This window comes from Zingiber officinale, chromosome 2B (genome assembly GCF_018446385.1).
Source record: "Zingiber officinale cultivar Zhangliang chromosome 2B, Zo_v1.1, whole genome shotgun sequence".
Classification (NCBI taxonomy): domain Eukaryota; kingdom Viridiplantae; phylum Streptophyta; class Magnoliopsida; order Zingiberales; family Zingiberaceae; genus Zingiber; species Zingiber officinale.
In genome coordinates, this window is record NC_055989.1 from 61,815,181 (window position 1) to 61,836,867 (window position 21,687).

Below are 21,687 nucleotides of genomic sequence, written 5' to 3' on the forward strand. Positions count from 1 at the left end.
CTCAACGAGTAGGTACAGGAAGAGCTCGTCCGACTGTGTCTTCATAAGATCGACTCGGTGTGATGTGTATGGCCAGGTAATGTATCATCATAAGATTTGAATCTACTACTTTTTCTTTTCTGTAGCCAAGGGATTTTATGTTTTCCCCCTTTCTTTGTGACTGGGAAATAGGAGAAGAACTACAGTGAAAGGGTGATGCTGATATACGATGGCCTACATTATGATGCATTAGCTGTATGTCAATTTTGTGGTCGTCTCAGAAAAAGACTGTCACTTTCCACATTTCAGCATAATAGCTAACCTAACCTGCTTTGTTGTAATTCAATATATGTTTCTTGCAGATGTCATATGATGGGGTGCCTAAAGAGTTTGATCAAATTGTTTTTCCTATTAGAAGTGACCGTTCCATTGGACCTGTGGAGAACTTTGCACTTAATTTGGTTAAAGATGCCCAAAAGTAAGTGTTTTCTGTAAAGAGATCATCTTCTTCTCTTCAGCTGCAACTAAATTGGCCTTAGATGAGCATATCAAAATCACTGTGCTTCTGTTGTAATATTATAGCTACTTGAGGTTGATACTCAATTTGCATCATTTAGGCAAGCATAAATAAATTCATTTGAAGCTACAATAACCTAAACAATATGTACTGAAAGCCACAAGATGCACAATTTTGTTAGCATTCTCAAACTTGCTATAGCGATCAAAATACTAATGTTTTATTTTAGTTTCTTTTGTTTAAGAGAGGAATAGATTTAAACTCAAGGCTTTGACGACTTATATGGCTCAGATAGACTAGGCTAGTTGACACCTTTAAACTTTTCACTGCATATTTGATAGATTTTCTTATCTAGTTCAGAAGTTATCCATTGTAATCTCTTTCCTTCTGATTTGGATATCCGACTGTGTCTTCGATCTATTGTATGTGCGAAGCTCGTGAGTAATGTAGCACATTAGGAATATTACATCACATCTGCTTGTTCTAGCCCATGCATAGCTTTGTCTTCTTTCTTCTTTCTCCTTGCGAGTTAGTATTTCTTGACCCTCTTTCTTCCCTAGACCTCTTCAATAGACCCCTTTCTTCCCATGAGGTTCAGATTGTCGCAGGTCCTTTGGAGTGTTTGGCGAGCTAACTTACAGTCACTGCATGAAGGAGTGCTGCAATGATGAGAGATGATGATCCAAAGAAAAGCAAGGTTTTTTTTTGCAAGATAAAAAAATAATATATTTCTCTTCTTTAGTTCTGTTTTCTTCCTCTCTAAGATGGTTGATTTGGGCATGCTTTGTTCCCTCAGTTTCTTGGGAGCAGCTGTCTTGGTCCAAGGCCTTTGTTAAAAAATGGTTCAACATCAAGAGCAAAGGTCAGGATAACCATGTCGATGAGATTGCTAGCAAAGGTGTGCCTGATCTCTTCTTCTTATTCAATTCCAGTTTATTTTAATTTTAATACAGTTAGAATATTTTTTCTAGATTGATTGTTTTTGTTGGTCGTCGTATTCTATTGTTGTTATGTGTTTGGTGCTTTATGATTTGTTTGTTTATGATTGTGAACTTGTTTTAATTGATTAAGGGTACAATTGTTATATATACGTATTGATATTAGTAATTCTTAATTTAATATTCTCCTCTATTGTAATATTATTTTAATGGTGATTGTCTGAGCCTTTGGCTAGGTGTTGGGTTGTACTTCCTTGGAATTTTTGCCCTGGAAGACTGTTTTGGGCGATTTTAGCAAAATTATTATTATTAATATATTTTCTTCGTTCCTATTTCTGCTGTGATGTTGCCATCTTCAGTTGATTTCCATTGACAGTGCGCAGATCTGTATGCCACGAGTTCTTGAGAATTCACAATTGCTGCTCCCTAATTGTTGGTTTTATTGCTTGTGAAAGTTGAGATATTGTCTTTTGTTTCTCATCTACAGGTGCGAAGATATATTTTTTTTGCCAATTAATTGGATAATTTTTCAAGAAACATGAGCCAACCACCGTTAATTTATAGTTTTGTGGCTAAAGGGAGTGTTGTGCTTGCTGAATACACTCCCTTTTCAGGGAATTTCAGCACTATTGCTGTCCAATGCTTACAGAATTTGCCTCAAAATAATATGAAATTCACCTTCTCATATGATTGCCGCACATTCAACTTCCTAGTTGACAAAGAATTTGGTACAGTAAATGAAATTTTACTTCTGTACCGTGTTGGATATTTTTTTTTCATATACCTGCTTTTCTTTTGTGTAGTGTTCCTCGTGGTAGCTGATGAAGCAGCTGGAAGAAGTGTTCCATTTGTGTTTCTAGAACGTGTCAAGGATGATTTCATGCACCGCTATGGACAAAGTATCAGTGGTAACAACTCCCATCCACTCATTGATGAGGAAGATGCTGATATGTTTGGGGACAGATTTAGCACTGCTTACAGTCTTGATAGGGAATTTGGGTATGTACACATTGTTGCACTTAAGCTTCCAGTTTATCAATTTCTTTGCCCTTGGTATAACATGAGATGATCTTCACAGGGTTGATTGGAATTTTCAGTTAAAAGATTTTACAGTTTGTTAGTTTAGTTGTAGTTGTTTGGTCATACTTTAACATGTGACTGCTTTTTACAGTCCAAGGCTGAAGGAGCATATGGAGTATTGTATAAATCATCCAGAGGAAATGAGCAAACTTTCAAAGCTAAAAGCTCATATAACTGAGGTTAAAGGAATAATGATGGATAATATAGAAAAGGTATCCTGTTGCTGGCCCCGTTACTAACAACTTAGCAAGTTGTAATAGCACTCTGTAAATATAAGTTTACTGTTTTAAAATGTGGTGGTTTTATGGATTTAATGCTGAGTATTTGAGCTCAATTGTTAATGCTGAGTATTTGAGCACATACCTATACATGATTTAATGCTGAGTAATAATGCTTGTTGTGCTACCTATACAAAATCCTACCTGTAGGATTTGATGACAATGTGAGCTCTTATTTGGATTGGATGAGTATAAGAGGTTTGAGTTCATTTGAAACTGAGTTTTGACATGTTTAGTTTGCCTAAGGCGTTCGCAGTCGAGTCGAGGTGCCTTATGAGTCTGCTGAGTTTGGTTGAGGGGCGTTGCACTTTGGCCGAGTTAGGATTGGGTTAGTGCGAGATGGATGATGTTGAAGCTGACATTCAATCGATGCCGACTCGTCTAAACTTACAAAAACTGACAAAAGTCCCTGACAGTAGTAGTACTATTAACACCGACCCTTCTAGTGTCATCGTGTACTAGCGACTGCCCTTGCCTCTTGTTGGTTCCATCATTTTACTATGAATGAACTACTGTGAGGACAAAGTTTGATATGTACATTGTCAACCATCCAGAGCAGCAAGCTAATATTAATAGGGGATATTGCCTGTTAAATATTATTATTTTTCCTACAAAGGAAATATTAAGTCCTTGATAAAACAATATTTGTTGAAGAAGCTTGTTGTTGTTAATTATCATAGTTATTTGTTGTTATGTAGTATTTATGGAGGCTTGGTTTACTTCTTGTAATAAATAAAAGCAATTCCAACCTTCTTGTCGTTTACTTCTGGTATATTATTAACCTTACTCATGTTTGCTTGTAACATGAAGAAAATACCAAAGACAACTAGTGATTATACTGCAAAACACGTTGATTTCCTTTTCTTCTATGCATATTTGCTATTTTTGGCTAATCGAAACGATTGGAAAGAGCCATTTCAGATCCAATGCATATTTGACATCATTAAACCTTGATATTTAAATTACTTCTTGTCATTTCATTGTATAGTATACGAGAAGCAGCCAATCGCAATCTAAAAGCACTTTTATCTTAGCTTCTCAGGAAACTAAGATTGTTATAACAATTGATGCCTATATGATTTTTCCTCTTGTAGAAAAGAGATGGAGATTGTTTATGGTAACTCTCTTGATATTATATAGCTTTGTTGGTCCTCTAGGAGCACATATGAACTCGATCCCTTTCTACTTAACCTAGAGAAGCTTACATGCAGTATGTATTAATAGTGTTCTTTGCCTTTGCATTCAATCTGACTATAGTATCTCTTTTTGCTCGTTTATCAAATTAGATTGCCTCCCAAAAAGATGCAAGGGTTAGATGTGAACTTGCTATTCATAGATCTATCACTATATGATGTGGTTGAGATAATTGATGAATGTTTATCTTTTTAAGCAATCCAATTAGTCATCTTGTTACTTGGTGCTCTTATTGCATTTTCAACTATGATTTTTGGTATTGGTTTACTAATATATTATTTATGTGTTTTTACAGTTTACAAATCTCAAGTACTCCAGAGTTGAAATTGATGAAGTGCGGTTTGAGTGGGCTGAATGTATGCTAGATTACATTTGAGTAGGAAAGGTATTTGATTTTTGAAAACTTTGGATGATGCATGCATTTGCATGAAATGTAAATTGCGTATATTGTCCCATGTCAATTTCTTTCTGATGGTGATATTCTAGGACTTCTGTAGCATGTATAATTTTTTTGTTTTTGTTCTTTGCTGTAGTTAAATAGACCAAATGATACTTTTGTTTGACAGATTAGAACAGTGGATGTTTTAACTCAGAAAACTAGGCATTTGAAGGTGAAAAGCGATGAGATTAGGGAAATGAAAGGCGCAAGAAGAATGGAGCAGTATAGCAAGTTGAACAGATTCTGATTCTCATAATTTAATGTAGCCTCAGCTTGATTTTTTACTCACGATGTTCTACCTTGATGTGTTGTTAAAAGAATGTTCTACCTTGATTCTGATATCTATTAGCTTTTGATGTAAAAAGAATGTTTGTGTATTTTATGGATACTGTTGTAAGAAGAATATTTATGTAATTTGTGAATATTTGTGTATTTTATGGATATTGTTGAATGAAGAATATTTGTGTAATTTGTGAATATTTGTATATTTTTTTGGTTACTATCGATTTTTCACTGTTTCGGAAATCAAATTTGTGCTGTTAAAAAATACTGATATTACATCGGTTTTCCACCGCTGCAAAACCGGTGTCATTAACTAATATTACATCGGTCGTATACCGCTGCCAAAACTGATGTTATTAACATATAATATTACATCGGTTTTACACCGTTGATGAAACGGTGTCGTTAAGTGATACTACACCGGTTAATAACCGATTCGAACACCGGTGTCGTTAAGTGATACTACACCGGTTTTAACCCGATATATAAAATGGCAGACCTTTTACATCGCCTTCATAGACATCGGTCGAAAATGTAATAGACACCGGTGGAAAACCGATGTCTATGAGGATTTTTGTTGTATTGCATGGTGACTTCAGGTCCAAGGACTAATAGTCATACTAATAGCCACATGAGAAAGTATATGACACTCATATAACGATCTATGATACTTTCTCATGGCGGGTCATTCAGTATACATTCTCTAATGCATACCCATGTGTCAACTTGATATCTCTCACTAGTAGAATTTTGGCTTTTTACTTCGTATATTCACCGAAGTCATAGATAGATAATTACCGAAGTAGACGCATGTGAAGTAATAGGGTACTATTTTACTTCATCCTATTACCGAAGTCGTATCCAGGAAAAAAGCGAAGTCTTTGACCAGTTCAAGGAGGCAAACCCGGTTCAAAGTTGGACCGATGCTGAAGTAAAAAAACATCTTTTACTTCGTTTGTTTTGTAAAGTGCCGAAGTAAAAAATGATATATAACTGCATGATTTAAATGGATTGCCGAAGTAAAATAATATCTATTACTTCATTGGTTGTGTAATGTGCTAAAGTAATAGATGATATGTAACGTCACGGTTTATATTGATTGGCGAAGTAAATATAATCTATAACCTCACCATATTTTTTATTAATCGAAGTAGTTAGTATTATGTTACTTCATAGTTTATATTTATTAACAAAGTAATTGATTGTTAAGACTTCATTGTTTTGTATTATACCGAAGTAATTGATAAGATACAACTTCGCAATTATTAAACTGTGGTGAAGTAAATGTTACCTTTGACTTCGACACAATTTTAATGTGACGAAGTAAAAATATATTTTTCACTTCATCAAAATTAAACAATATATATATATATATATATATATATAACAAAATGACAAATACCATAACAATCCAGAAATTTATCCATCAATCCACAAGTATATATATATCCATAACTCCACAAGCATAACTAAAAAATACATCCACAAACCAAAAGTGTATCCACAGGTATGTACGTCCAAATATCCATAATGCAAAATAAAATATTTATCCTAACCTACAAGACCCATTTAGGCATCTAGATATGAGTAGATAAATTCGCTCCATTCACTTCTGACTTCATCATATTGAGATTGGTTGTAATATTGATTCTTGATTGTTCCTGCAAACTATTATGTAAAAAACAAAAAATACAAAAATGCATTAGATTTATAAAATCTACAAAAATGCATTAGATTTATAAAATCATTACATTCATTATATATCATAAAGAAGAAACTCACCATCTTCTCCAACTGTGGATTTTCACATTCAACTATCTCTTTCATGTACCTCATCACACAATATCCACATTCAACAGAACCACTTTGTTTTAGATTACCCTATAATGTAATCAAAAAAGTAATGCAACAATTACAATCCAAATAATAAGAACTATCCATTCATGTGTTAATATATATGTACAATACATACCGTCAATTGCTTAAAACCTTGTGCTTTAGCAATACCCTTTGAGGCATTGTACATCTTGACCCCACTACATTTTAAAAAGTAAAAAAGTTATATTTTTCATATTTATAAGTGAATGCATTCAAAATCAACACAATCTACTACCTACTTTGTCACCATAGTTTTCCATGCATCGTCTCGGTTTCTATTAGACATAGAGTCCAATAAATATATCATATTTTTATCTTCATTGACAATAGTCATGATCCAATAGTACCTGCTAAAATAAAAATATAACATTGACTAATATGTAGTAAGAATTGATAAATAATTAAAATATTACCCAGTGTTATATGGGATGAGGCAGATGCTGTCTCTACACACTGCTTTCAACTGATCGGCAATATGTTGTGATATGTCGCGACCATCTTTACTAAGTGGGCATGTAGGTATGTTGCCGGGATCCACAAATGAAACATAATCAGCCCTGTCTTCATCACTCAAATATTTATAGAGGTAACTGCACTCAAAGATTATATAACTTGGTTAGAAATGTTTCAAAGTGTGGGAAAGTTCCAAATAAAATATTAAAATGCAAACAAACATTGTAAGTTAGACATAACATACCCCATGTAAATCAAAATTTGTCTGGCACCTATCTCTCTCATCTCCATAAAACACAAGATATCTTCTCTTAGCAACCGAATACTTTTAGGACGTCCAAACATAGTGTCCTTAAACTATACGTATATGGTCTCTGATTCATTCATCAATCTAACAACATGTGAGTAGATATACTTGCATGCCATGGGTAATGTCTTTTCAATATCCTTGAACTTGTCACGATGACCAAGAACATCACGATGACCAAGAACATCCTTGATATGGTTTGGACCTTCTATCTGATTGAATCCAAGATTTATCCATTTCAATACAAGCAAAATCCCAAAAATTTATAACAAAGATCTTCTTCAAACTACTTCAAGGACTTTATCTTTCTTCAATGTGAATTTGAACAAAACCTAAACAAATATTATAGTAAAAAAGCAATAGTTTTTTAGTGTTTTATACTAAAAAAAATACTGCATAAAACTATAGAATCCAACACTTAGGAGATCATAAAACATAATCAATTCAATGATATGCTTAAATCATGTATTTATCTGATGGTAGAACAATATTATTTATTTTTGCAAAAAAATAAAGGTAAAAGATCATCCAATTCCCTTTTACCAATCAAATCAAATCAAAAGTATTATTCATAAGAATGCATATGATGTTACTTTACTATACAACTTACTAACTCTTTCAAAGAAGATGAAATTAAAAAATTATAAAATTTTAATGAACTGCATTATCAGAGAAAACAAAAAAATGAAGCCCAATTCAAACTGAGAACATGCATGTGTTAATTCCCATACACAATAATGAATGAAAATTTACAGACATATATATAAATAGGAAAAGCCATGCATATTGAAGGTAGATATTTAGTGGAAGAAATCCATGAATCATGTGACAGAACCTAGCAGCAACCGCAGTAAAACCAACAATATCCTATACAAGCTAATAATAAACTTATGAGAAGACATAGAAGTGGATTGCCATGATATGAAATTAAGATATTAGGAACTTCAACAAGCATATCTTTTTGCCATTGACTACCTATTATTTGGAACCATGACCTTAATAAAGAATAACTTGTAAGCAAACAAATTAATATTGCAGGTGTTAGCATATTTGGAGGTGTAAGCATATGCCGTGTAATAAAAATGTTCAAGCATCTGAGCAACAGTCATAAACCATCAGAAGAACCAATTCAAATCTAATAAACAAAAGCATAAGATGGATGTTGACAATTAAATTCATAGGTGGCAGCAAAGTATAAAAACTTAATATCTTATTCTTACCAACCATAATTACAAATAATGAATTGTAGCTAATATGAGTGCTCAAGAGAAATGATTCAATATACAGAATTCATAAAACAATCACATTTATATATAAATAGGAAAAGCCATGCATATTGAAGGTAGATATTTAGTGGAAGAAATCCATGAATCATGTGACAGAACCTAGCAGCAACCGCAGTAAAACCAACAATATCCTATACAAGCTAATAATAAACTTATGAGAAGACATAGAAGTGGATTGCCATGATATGAAATTAAGATATTAGGAACTTCAACAAGCATATCTCTTTGCCGTTGACTACCTATTATTTGGAACCATGACCTTAATAAAGAATAACTTGTAAGCAAACAAATTAATATTGCAGGTGTTAGCATATTTGGAGGTGTAAGCATATGCCGTGTAATAAAAATGTTCAAGCATCTGAGCAACAGTCATAAACCATCAGAAGAACCAATTCAAATCTAATAAACAAAAGCATAAGATGGATGTTGACAATTAAATTCATAGGTTGCAGCAAAGTATAAAAACTTAATATCTTATTCTTACCAACCATAATTACAAATAATGAATTGTAGCTAATATGAGTGCTCAAGAGAAATGATTCAATACAGAATTCATAAAACAATCACATCTATATGCTAATTGCATTGTTCATTTGGCATCCTTTAAGCACAACTTCTGGTTAATGAACCCATAGCATTCAATGGGGATGTAATGTCATTCTTTCTAATGTTCATTCTGGTTAATGAACCCATAAAATCTAAGAATGAAATACACAGCAACGTGAACAAGGAACATACAAATGGAGAGGAAATAGGCCTAATTTATATTTCCCCAAAAAATGGGTTTTTATAATCAAGATTCCAACTCTTACGTTAATAGAAAGTGAGAAATAGGCCAGTGACAAAGACTTGCCTGCTCAAATTCATTCATTCTAAGGTTAATCGAGACCAAGAGCAGAATGACAAGGTTGAAGAAGATAGGAGTTGCGATTGGGTGAATCATTATTTTTTTAACAACCAAACAAAATAAAAAGAAGAGATATCTATAGGAAGAACATTAATGACACAACGTAGGAAAGAAGGGGTGGAGAAGGAAGAAACCTAGTGTCGGGTGATGCACAGCTGGACGACGCACAGCTAGGGACGGAGACGCAGGCTGGAGACGCGGAGAACGGAGATGCAAGGCTTGAGACGTGGAGGACGGAGATGCAAGAAAAAACAGAGGCGCGGTTGGAGACGCGGAGGTCGGAGGCGCGCAAGCTCGATGGAGATGAAAAAAACGGCGATGTGCGGTGAAGCCGTGAAGGTGGAGCCGTGGAGACGCACGCTAGGGCTTGGAATAGTTTTTAAGTGGTTTCGTTTTTTAGGTGGAGCCGTGGTTTCATTATTTATTTTATAGCAAATTTAATTATAATGTTAATTAAGAAGTGAGATGGGAAGATAATTTTTAAGGTTACGTGATTTATTTTAGAAGGTTAATAATTATAATGTTAATTAAAAAAATGAGATGGGAAGATAATTTTTAAGGTTACGTGATTTATTTTAGAAGGTTAATAATTATAATGTTAATTAAAAAGTGAGATGGGAAGATAATTTTTAAGGTTACATGATTTATTTTAGCAAGGTTAATAATTATAATGTTAATTAAGAAGTGAGATGGGAAATTATTTTTTTAACGGTTAATTATAATGTTAATTATGAGATGAAAAATTAGAAGTCTAATTAATTCCATCTGGTTCATCTTTTTACTTCACACAAAAATATATATATATATTTTAAACTTTTTTTACTTTATCAAAATTAATGTACCGAAGTAAAATATTATTAAAATTAATAGTGAAGCTCTTGTTTTTTAAATTCTGAAGTAAAAAATAATATTTTACTTCGCTAGTATTATTAATGAAGTTAATTGTTATATATTACTTCGTTATTAACAATCGCCGAAGTAAAGAGTGGCGAAGTAAAAGGCTAAAATTCTACTAGTGTCTATATCCATGACTTGTGAGATCAAGTCATCGAGTTGACCTACATGCTAGTCTCGTCGCATTGACATTGTCCATGAATGTTAATACTTGACTAGGAATGATTAAGAGTAGTGTTCTCTATATCATCTCACTATCGATTCAACCAATCGATTGATATAGATAAGAACCTTCTACTCAAGGACGCTACTATACTTAGTTATTTGACACCAATACAAGTAAGTATAATAACCAAACAAATGCTTTTATATACATAGGAATATGATACAATGAGTCCATACAATAATCATTATATGATTGGCTCTAGGACTCTAACTAACAGTCTTGATGTTTAACTTTTTTTTATTATTCACTAATGAAACTATCTCTAACATTGTATTATATTTTTCAAGAACTTTGATATTTATTCTATACAACATCATCATTGGATATCCAAACTAGCATTCAGGTATGTAAAATAATTTCATATTATTAAATTTAATATGTTATTCATAATTGTGCATTAGTTTGTTCTTTGTTTTATTATTAATCTATTGTATTAAAAAATTTCTACAAGATTGATTACCACTTGCTAATTTTGGATTAGATTTTCTTTGCTAGGAGGTGTTGTATTGTATTTTTGAAATTTAGATGTTATAGTACTATACAGGCTGGAGGGGGCTGAAGCCCTCGCCAAGATTTGCCGAAGAAGGAGCCAAGGAGAGTCTATGGCATGAGAAGTTCGACATTCGACACAAACGCAAGCACAAGGTGGAGTACAGGTTCGGAGGTTCCAGCCTTTCGTGGCGAGGACGCGAGGTACATAGGGTTCAAGATCGAGGGCTGCTCCGCCTTCACGCCGGCCTAGTGCCGACCGGTGGCGGCCTCACCGGCTGGAGCTGGGCTCAGCGCACAGCACAGCACAGCAGCACCAGCACATGGCGATGGAGTGAGTGTCTGGGTGAGGCGGAACTATCTAGTGTACGACTACTGCAAGGACAGCAGTCAGCAGCAAGGAATCAAGGATCACTCGCCAAGATTGGCCGGAGAAGGAGCCAAGGAGGAGTCTGTGGCGACTGGCATGAGAAGTTCGGTATCGACATAAACACAAACTGAAGAAGCTTTTCATCTATTTTTTTAATTTTTTTATAAATAAAATACATAGGCCTCACTTTGCAGGCTAAAAGATGTAGGCCAAGCCCAATAGGTTATCTACTTATTTTTCTCTTTGTTGTACTTGCGCTGCTCTCCCTCTTCGCGACTCCACGTCACTTCTCGGTGCTTCGCACTTTGTTTCTTTGCCACCGCCCGTCTGCCATCTCGTTCGCCGTTTGTCGTCTAATGTCCATCAGTCCGCTGCCCACCAGTCTGCCGCTTGCCGGCCGGTCCGTCGCCCGCTGCCCGCCGGTCTACCGTGGCGTCGCCCGTCGACAGTTGTTAATTGCTTGCAGTTTGGTAAAAGATTCTTTTGCCTTCCTGACAAGGTATTTAGCCACCTTTTCTGGTTTTGGTGAGGATGCCTCTTCTATGAATGAAGCTAAAGAAGAAGCTGTTCAAACTGTCATTGATTTTGTTAGATCTCCAGATATAGTGCAGGTACCACATTTGAGCAATTTTGTGCATCCATTGGAGTTTGAGTACTTAGTTTAATAGCCACTTAAGTTTTAAGGTAAAGACAGGAAGAGAGAGTCAATAAGCAAGTAATAAATTCATTCTCAACATAACTATCCCCTTTTGCAATTTGCATCATACAGGAGATATTTTAAAAGTGTTTTAGGAAGACATTATGATGGTCTTTGTTACTTTTTACCAGTTGATGACATCGCTATCTATTATCATCTGTTTATAACCATATTTATGTTAACCAAGTTGCAATAGTATCTTATCTTCTTTGTCTCCTAATTTAATATCTGACTGAAATAAATAAACTAGTGAGTGCTCATTATAATTTGCGCAGCCTAGAACTAGAGTTTTAGAATCTGGAACACAATATTTTGTTGGTGGGCATAAACAGAAACTCATTGCGTTGTTTTCTCTACTTCTAACTTGTTTTGCAGAGTCATTGTCTTATTGAGAAGCCCCCCACCAGGCCACCACCACTAAAGTCATTCACAAAATTCAAGGTTAATTTTTTTTTGTTATTCTTATTATTTTTTTTTTTTTTGTCATTTTGGCTTGTTTTGCAAAGTCATTGAGTCGTTTCTGCGATGAAGACAATAAAGACTGATTTACGTAACAAAATAGGAGATAAGTGGATGAATGATAATCTAGTCGTATATATCGAGAAGGATATCTTTTCAACAGTTGAAAATGAGCAAATATTGTAGCGTTTTCAAAAGATGAAAAGTCGCAGGACGCAGTTGCCTCCTCTTTCTTATCCAACGACCACCTAATATGTCACCAAGTGTTAACCAATACCTCAATAAGCAATAGTCTAATTATAATTTATTAATTTAGTATTTTATATTTTTATGATGTCAAATTAAACTTTTTGTTATTAAATATATTTATTATGTTGTAAAAAATATTCTGTTATTCCTCATTAAAATTTATCTCTGGATCCGTCCATGGTATTATACATTATGTTGTTGGAGATATTTGGATATTTATCTTTGTTTTTTACTTGGATATTTAGTTTTTGTTTTGTGCTTGGATTATTGTTGTTGGATATTATAGTTATAGTTTTAATTTTGTGCTTGAATTATTGTTGTTGTAGTATTATGCTTATAGTTGTGTTTGTGTTTTGAAAACCGTCGTATATGATGGTTTAGATTGATATGAAATGTAAACAGGGAGGAATGTAGAAACAGTTGTTGGCTGCTAAAATTTCTAGGCATTAGCGACGGAATAATAAATTATTCCGTCGCTAATTAGTGACGAAATAATACTATTCCGTCGCTAATTTATCCCAAAATTTACCTAGCAAAATGATATCTAACGACAGATATTATGTTTCCATCGCTATTAGCGACGAAATAATACTATTCCATCGCTAATTTATCTAAGATTTGGCCTAGCAAAACGAGCAAAACGATATCTAGTGACAGATATTATTTTTCCGTCGCTATTAGTGATGGAATAAATACTGGCCCGTTGCTAATTTATCCCATATTTTGCCTAGCAAAACGATATATAGTGACGGAATATTACTGGTCCGTTACTATTCGTCGCTAAGTGATCCTAGAATTTGCCTGGAACAATGATAATTAGCGACGAACCAGTAATATTTCATTGCTAATAAGTGCCCAAAAAACACAAAAACCTTCTCCAGGTAGCAACCGATTATTAAATTACTATTGCTAAAATTAAACTAACACCATTAAAATGTATAGTGACGGCTATAATATTCAGTCTCTAAATTTAAAGACGGAATTTATGTTCCGTAGCTAATTAGCGACGGAATATTAAATTCTGTCTCTACAATACAGTCAGCGATAAAAATCCTAACAATGTGATTATTGCGTCGCTACTCAATCACTAATCTTGTTTAGAGATGGAATAGCGACGGAAAAAGTCCATCTCTAATGCTGGATTTTTTTTGTAATGAATCTTTCTTTCGAGGGAACAAAATGGGGATTGGAACTTGGGAGGAAAATTCAAAAGAAATAAATTTTAGAATTTTATTTTAATAATCCAGGTGTCAGCCTTTGCTTGACTAATCCTAAAGATAGATGACTTTCTACTGATTCGTTTCTCCTTATTTGTCAATAAGATAAATTCGGAATACAATTTATGCACTCTTAGAAGGTAAAGATTATATTCGATGGATTTCTATAGCTTAAAAGAAATCAAGAATTGAGAGTGGAGATGATAAGAGATCATGCTGTTTGCTTGTAAATAAGAAGTTTTCTTCTCAAAGAGAAAGCATTCGATGTCGAGGGAACTAAAATGTGAAGTTTTTTTCATTGTTTCAGCAGGTGTGGGTTCACTTTGTGCAAGCGTTGTCTAGATCTATAAGTGAAACAAAATTCTAAGTAATGTTGTAATAGTCTCTAACCCCATCATGTGGAATTAGAGACTTATGAACCCAAAGACTTAATGAATTGTCCATAGAAGAAAGCAAAAAACATAAAATGGTATGTAGACACTTAAGCCCAAAGATGATGTTCGATGCTCTTAACGTCTCATTGATAAAGAATACACCTAATATTTGACATTTAGATTTAGTTGGTGGGATGCAAGTTTTCATTGAAGGGGAATTGCATTAGAATTTTGATATATGTGTGAGCAAGACAAGTTTTAGAGGTAAATCAAAGGTGAAGGTGAAGGTGAAGAATCTAAATTTACATGACATCTAGGGGCAAATAGTCTTTGTCCTAAAGATAAAGAATCTAAATTTACTCAGTTAGATTCGGAGGGTTACTAATGATTAACTACTATATTGTGGGTCGTAATAGGTGATCTCAAAGATAGGATATGTATTATTCGAAGGCATCCCTACAACAAATATTAAGACACCCTATTAGCAAAAAAGAAGATTTTTCAATTATCTACGGATGGAGAGATCCAAGAGATCTCCCTCCACGGTTGAGTCGCGCCATCCTCATTATTACATGTGGGCTTGGTCGAAGATAAGGACGATCTAGATGAATACGATATGTGAAGTGGAATAGTGAAGGACCTAACATTTGGTCAAGCAAGACTAAGAATCCTTAAATCCTATTTCATTGATTTCGATAAGAAAGCTTGGCTAGAATTTTTAGAGGACTACAATTTTTTTTTGTTTATTTGTTTTTCCTTTCGAGGTGTTCCAAAGCCTAGGAGATGTTAAAGGAGGTATGTAGAGGCTATTGAAGGTTATATTAGTCATTGAGAAATATTTTTCTTTCATGTTTTTGATTTGATGAGAGACCTAAAAAGAAGTTTTTTTTTTAAAAAATCATTTTGCAAACATCCGATTTAATTTATCATTATTTTTGCAAAGATATCATCAATTTTGTTGCTTTGAGTCGATGCTATCAAAATATGCTCTCTTTGTTTAGGCTTTCTAGTGAAAACCTTCCTCTTTTAGGGCCATCGTCGGTTTTGTGCAAGTGTTTGATGCTACCAAAAAATCTTTGCCGCCGTCGGCTAATGCCTGATTTTTCTAGTATCGAAACCCATGATCAATGTTGAGCTACATCCAACAAGTTAAACGATATGTACGATAATGAAATCAAAATGGATAAAAACGATACATCTCCAAGCAAATCACCTGATCGAGTCACATCATCTCAACATATATAAATCGCCATTAACATCGATTAATAATCCCCTCATCATGATCCATCAGAAACAAATTTAGAAGACCTAATTCCACGCGGTGGACGACGATGAATGAATGAGGTAGGTGAGCACCAACGCCACCGCCATCAACACGTACGCGATTCCTTGATCGATCGACGTCCCTTCAATTTTTTTTTGTTTTTTTTGAACAATCGAAAAGTAAATAAACAAGGATTCGCAAATCGCAGAAGCTAATGATGTTGCAACGGAAGAAGGAGAGGCGCTTTTTAAAAATTTGATAAGAATTTGGGGGGAGGAGGGAGAGGCGACTTACCGTCGCTGGTTGCGGCCGGCGTCGGCGCAGATGCCGGAGACTGGGCGAGGACGGCGGGGGCGACGGCGGAGACTAAAACCACGGCGAAGGCCACCGCCGCCGAAGAAAGCGAAGCCATTTGTAAATGGAAGCGAGAATGAGATCGCGATCGAGGTCGGGGAGGTGATTTATAGGAGGGCAAGCAGGAGGAGGCTACCGTTTGCGTTGGCACAATGCTATTGGATGGGCCTGCTGTTGCGTGTTCTGGGCGAGTAGGTGGACTTAAGTTTGAACGGTATTATTGGCCAGAGACGCCCATGTGAACCGTTGCGCTCCGGGGGTCCACCGGACACAGGGTGGGGTCCATTCCTCCCTCTTCTCGTCTTTGAATTGCCCCGACCGGAGTGGGGCCCGTTCGATGGTCAACAGACAACAGTGTTTACACAAAAAAAAAAAAAGGGTGCGGAAGATGATTCGAATTTTGAACAGCGAACATTTCATTTCAACTCCTCAGGTTTGCTTATTTATTCATAATACCTTATAAAGTAGGGATTTCAAGCTTTGAGTAGGGCTTTGTGCTGTTATAATCGAATTAAAATAAGCTGAGCTTGACTTGATTTTTTCGTCCTTGAGTTTAGTTTAATAAAATTTAAAAGTTTTAAACAATCTCGAATTCGAAGCTTCATAACAGCTAAGTTTGATAAAAGTGTTATTTAAAGTATACAAGTTTATTTATTTACTTTAATAAAAATTCAAATTTAATCATATAATTAACCTAATATATATATATATATATATATATATATATGCTCTCACCATCAAAATTTACATTTAATTCATTTATAGTCCTAACTCTATGTCTAGAGTAGACGGACTAACCATAACAAGGCTAATTGACCCATCAAAAATACATCATCGGTAGACTATTTCAAGCTTGGTTGCAAATTAGGTGCTCATAAGTTCATTATATTTTTCACTTTAGTCTTAAGTTTTAAAAAAGAATTCTTCTCAATCCGTAGACCAACACAGGCCTATCATGGGTTGGTTCGCTTAGACTCTCAATTAGTATGGACGGACCTATTTAAATATATTTTTAAATAAATTGATAAAATTTTAATCTAATCTATGTAAATATTTAAATTTTTGATCTGATATATCCAACTTAAATGGATAACTCTATCTAAGTCCGAAGAGTGAATTTTGAAAAGGTAAGAGAAATTTAAAGTTTGAAATGAAAAATTTTCATTTCAGCGTTAATTTCAGCATCCCGATATCAATGTGCAATAGAAATCCCTTGTCTTTTTTGAATGGAGGATTTCCACACAAGGTCATTGGTGGGATGAGTCAGTCAACATACGGTCAGACACCACTAGCATTGAGCAAGACAGTATCGAAACATTAAATTTCAAAGTCAACCAAACTTCCTTGGCCTTTGACACATTATCCAACTAGATCGAAGATGACTAAGAGGGTATTTGACTAAATTTATTAAAAACAGCTTATAAGTTCGTATAAAGTTATTTTAGGAGCTTATAAGTTGTTAGGTCTTATTTTAAAAATAAGTTGTTAAATGTTTGGGCGAACTTATTACAATCAACTTAAAGATATTGATGTGTTTGGTATTATAAGATCTTTTTATTAATAAAATTACCAAAAAGGGTATAATACTATTAATAGAGAGTTTTGAGATTTTTATTAATAGAAGATTTTGAGTGAATTTCTGCACCGGGGGAGAGAAAATTAGAAATAGGCGTTGGCGGAGAAGATGACACAATGTTGGAAGAAAAGTCGACGGAGATAAAAAAATATTAGGCTTATAAAAATTTATGGAGGATAAGATGGGGATTTATGAAATTATATAAGGATATTTTAGAGAAACAAATTATTAAAATAAAATCTTTTTTAAAAAAAGTAGGGTCTTCCATACTTTTTTTAAAAACCGCTTATAAGCTCCAAAACAATTTATTTTGACAGCTTATAAACTGTTTGAAAAAAAATTTACCAAATAAATTTGAAGAGCTTATAAGCTCCAAAACATCTTATAAACTGTTTTAAAGAGCTTATAAGCTCAGCCAAACACACTCTGAGTCCTGATTTCACCTTCAGCTAAACTTATCCTCAGCTTATTCACTTCATTAATATCTTCTCAACTATTCACTTTATATTTTTTAGTACCAGATATATTTTACATTTAATAATAAAATTTAAATTGGAGTACTCGAAAGTGGCTATTATATCTAACTAAGAGTTTAATTTTTCAAACTAATTAATTTTAAAAGTTTAGTTTTATAAAAAATTTCTATTGATCACTATAATAAATTAAAAATACTTATGGAGGTCATCCAATTGGTCAATTTTCTTAAATTTATCATTATGCTGAGGAAAAATTCCTTCAGCATATCACAGTTGGAATTCAAATTTTAAATCTCTAATTAATCGTTTGAGTGACTTGATCACTGTACCATAGTCCCAGGGCACTAGTTGGTTGAAAATTAGGTGGTTAGCATATTGAATAGTTAGGAGTAAGTGATTAATAAATCGAGTAGTTGGATGTTAGGATTCTCAATTACTATCCATAGGCTTCTCCTCCCTTGATTTGTAACTTAAAGAAAAGTGAGTTTTAAGAATAAGAAGCGAGATCTTCCTCTCTACTAAAACTTTTTCTCTTAAAATTAAACTTGAATGTTCTGTTCGAATATCACATGCCATCTTCATTAGTAGTCCATGCCTTTCAACAAAATTGTATCGGGACAAATTTAGTTTAAAGTAGAAGACAACAGATGAAACGAAATGATCCTCGAGTCTCAAATTTTCAAAGGGAGACTATGCAAATTGAAACATTAAAATGATGGCTTTGCTTAGAGCTTATGCCTTTGGGAGATAAAAAATAATGGATTTGACGAGACAAAGGATGAGATTACGTTGTCGCAAGTCCAAAGGGATGTTGATCCCATCTGGAAGTTGTGATAGATGGAATACTGGTGAGTTGACTGGAATGCTGACCAAATCACTACGGTCCAGAGGGAGAAAAAGGCGATGAATTGTCTTCTAAGTTGGCTGAGTCGCAATATAACATTGGCGCATAAGCTAGAACACGACAGTTGCATGAAGGCCGAAAACAGTGGCACGTAGGCTAGAACACGATTGCGACACGGAGGCCAGAACATGAGAGTGCCGTGAAGGCTGGAAACAACGACGCGCCTGCTGGAAGGCATCAGAAACATACAATAATGCGGATCAGATACTAGATTGGCATTGGAAGTGTACAACAGCATGGATCAAATGCCGGATTGGCATCAAAAGTGACAGCAGCATAGATCAGATGCCAAATCGATGTCGAATGTGTATGGCAGGATAGATCGAGAGGCGACAATCGCTGGAGGTGGCGGATCGGGAAGTGATAGCTGCTGGAGGTGGCAGATCAAGAAGTGACGATCACTGGAGGCGACGAAGGGGTTGCTGGTGAGAGGAGGGAGGGTGTGTGGGCTGTCAGTGTGTGTGAGAGGGGGAGGTGGCGCTAGAAAGGAGGAGAGCGGTGGCACGGGCCGACTGTGGCTGCTCGTGGTCGGCGGCAAAGGTCTGGCTGGAGGCGATGAGGCTATCGGTGTGAGGGGAAGAGGCGCGTGTGAGAGGCGGCAGTGTGCATTATAGGCTGTCAACTTGCAGGGGAACAGGGAGGCGTCCTTGGAAGCGGCGTGTGGGCTGCTGGTGTGCCTATGAGAAGGTGGCAACAATGTTGGAGGCCACGTGGAGGTGGTGACGAGGTGTCCCTATGAGCGTTGTGGTCTGTCAGTGTGTAGAGGGAGAGGGAGGCGACGTCAAAAGGAGGGGAGCGACGACCCATGGGCTAGTCGTGGCTGCTCAGGGCTGGCGATGATAGGGGCGGTTAGTGTCCTAGTGAGCTCAAGCGGTGGCCGCTAGAGGCAATGTGGAGTGGTGGTGTGCGTGCAATGGAGAAAACGAAGCCCCTCCCCTCCCCTCCTCCTCCGAGTCCAAGAAAACTCTAAAAAGGGGATATCCAGTGAAATGACCAAAATACCCTCCATCACTCTCCCTAATCCCTATAGGGACCACCAGATACATCCGAATAAGGTGTTTTGAAAAAAATAATAATTAACCAAGACAGTTAACGTCGAACCTGGAACGATCGACCTGATCTCACAAAAGTTTTTCACTAGTCATCAGGGAAAATCAGGAAAGCGTACATGAAAGCCCATGCTAACAGCTAATATTCTCATATCCGCTCTCCATTAAGGAGAAAAATTCTCAATAAGATCAGATGCCTTGAAGAGTTCAAGTAAGATAGACACAAAAGCTATCTCCCTCATCTTTCAAGCCATGTATGAAGGAAACATGTATAAATTATCATGCAAGGAGAACAGAAAGTGAAAAGTGTACATTTTTGTGAAGTGATTTTAAAGCATTGTATACAAAGGAGAATGAAACTATATGTAATTATTTCACAAGAGTCGTGGTGATAATTGAAGGGAAGAAGTCATCATAAATACAAATATGATGAAAAAGATTCTGTCCCCTTGGTGCGGTGCGGTAGTTAAGACATGGAGTTACCATATGAAGTCTTGGGATCAAAACTCGGCACGTCCGAGCATGCCCTCTCCCATGCCTTGCCACTTGCACTAATGGTTAGTAGCCACCTGTGATTATCTCCTCCGTGTTAACCTAGGGATGGATTGACGTGGGCATTGGGGGTGAGAGAATCGCCTTTAGCACATGATGGAAAAGATTCCTCATTCTTTACTACCATAGTTTAAGTATATAGCAGTTGCCATTGAAGAACTCAAGGTTTGAAGGAGATCGCTTGAAGCTTGTCAAGAAAGATAAAGCATGGACTTCAAACCAAACTCACTTTTAAGGAGAATGAAGACAAGTTTGACAATCAAAAAGGCAAAAAAGGAAGAAGTTACGATGGTGAATGTGGAAGACAAGGAAGAAAAACTTCAAAACCTTCAACAACAGAGGAAGAGGATAAGATAATATATTTACAAGAGGGCATGGAAGAGGAAGCATGTCAAGAAGTAATGGACGTCTAAGACATGTAAGATCTCAAGTTGAATGTTTTAATTAACATAAGCTTTAGTCCTCATTCCTTATTGTTGGTACAATCGACCTCTAGTCAAGGTTGACCAAACACGAATTGGGGTTTTGATATTTGATCAATATATTAGTTCGTTGAGTGAGACGTTAAGTAAGTCAAGGTTGATCAAATAATTGATAGTCAATCAATATATTAAGTTGGTTGATCGAAGAGTCAAGTAGATCAACGTTGACTAGATACTTGACAAGATACAAAAAGTCCAAGAGTCATGGGTGACCGGACGCTTAGCGGTTGGAAGCCCAACATAGAGTTAGCATGAGACAAAAAGTCCAAGTGGATCATGATTGACCGGATACTTGGTAATCAAAAATATAACATGGGATTGACAAGATAGAAATCTAAGTGGCTTATAAAGGACTGGACACTTGGAATAAGAAGTGAAGTCTAAGTCGGTCAACATTGACCGAACACTTGACATGAGATGAATGAAGTCCTGATAGATTGAAATCCACTGGATACTAGGCAATGATGAAGTCCCAACATGTCAAATTTAACTGGATGTTGGATAATAAAAAGTTTCA

The 21,687-nt window shown here is 35.5% G+C and overlaps 1 protein-coding gene and 1 long non-coding RNA gene across 2 annotated transcripts; one reads left to right on the plus strand and one right to left on the minus strand.

The window, feature by feature from the left end:
- The first annotated feature begins 2,101 nt into the window (after positions 1-2,101).
- Positions 2,102-2,715, plus strand: LOC122049140. Its single transcript, XR_006130853.1, has 3 exons — positions 2,102-2,162; positions 2,238-2,433; positions 2,606-2,715. It is a non-coding gene; the product is annotated as an uncharacterized LOC122049140 (long non-coding RNA).
- Positions 2,716-15,672: 12,957 nt separating this feature from the next.
- Positions 15,673-16,228, minus strand: LOC122049141 (arabinogalactan protein 22-like). The gene is made up of 2 exons (XM_042610581.1): positions 16,072-16,228; positions 15,673-15,919 (listed from the first exon to the last, which is right to left on the minus strand). The coding sequence occupies exons 1-2, from the start codon at positions 16,187-16,189 to the stop codon at positions 15,822-15,824; spliced, it is 216 nt and encodes a 71-aa protein (XP_042466515.1). The 5' UTR covers positions 16,190-16,228; the 3' UTR covers positions 15,673-15,821.
- Positions 16,229-21,687: the final 5,459 nt, after the last annotated feature.

What these genes read in the sequence shown, in the direction of transcription:
- LOC122049141 (XM_042610581.1), bottom strand. Translation starts at nt 16,189, where the DNA reads ATGGCTTCGCTTTCTTCGGCGGCGGTGGCCTTCGCCGTGGTTTTAGTC. An exon ending in GCCGGCCGCAACCAGCGACG is followed by an intron (nt 15,920 to 16,071) that starts GTAAGTCGCCTC and finishes AAAAAATTGAAG; the next exon opens with GGACGTCGATCGATCAAGGA.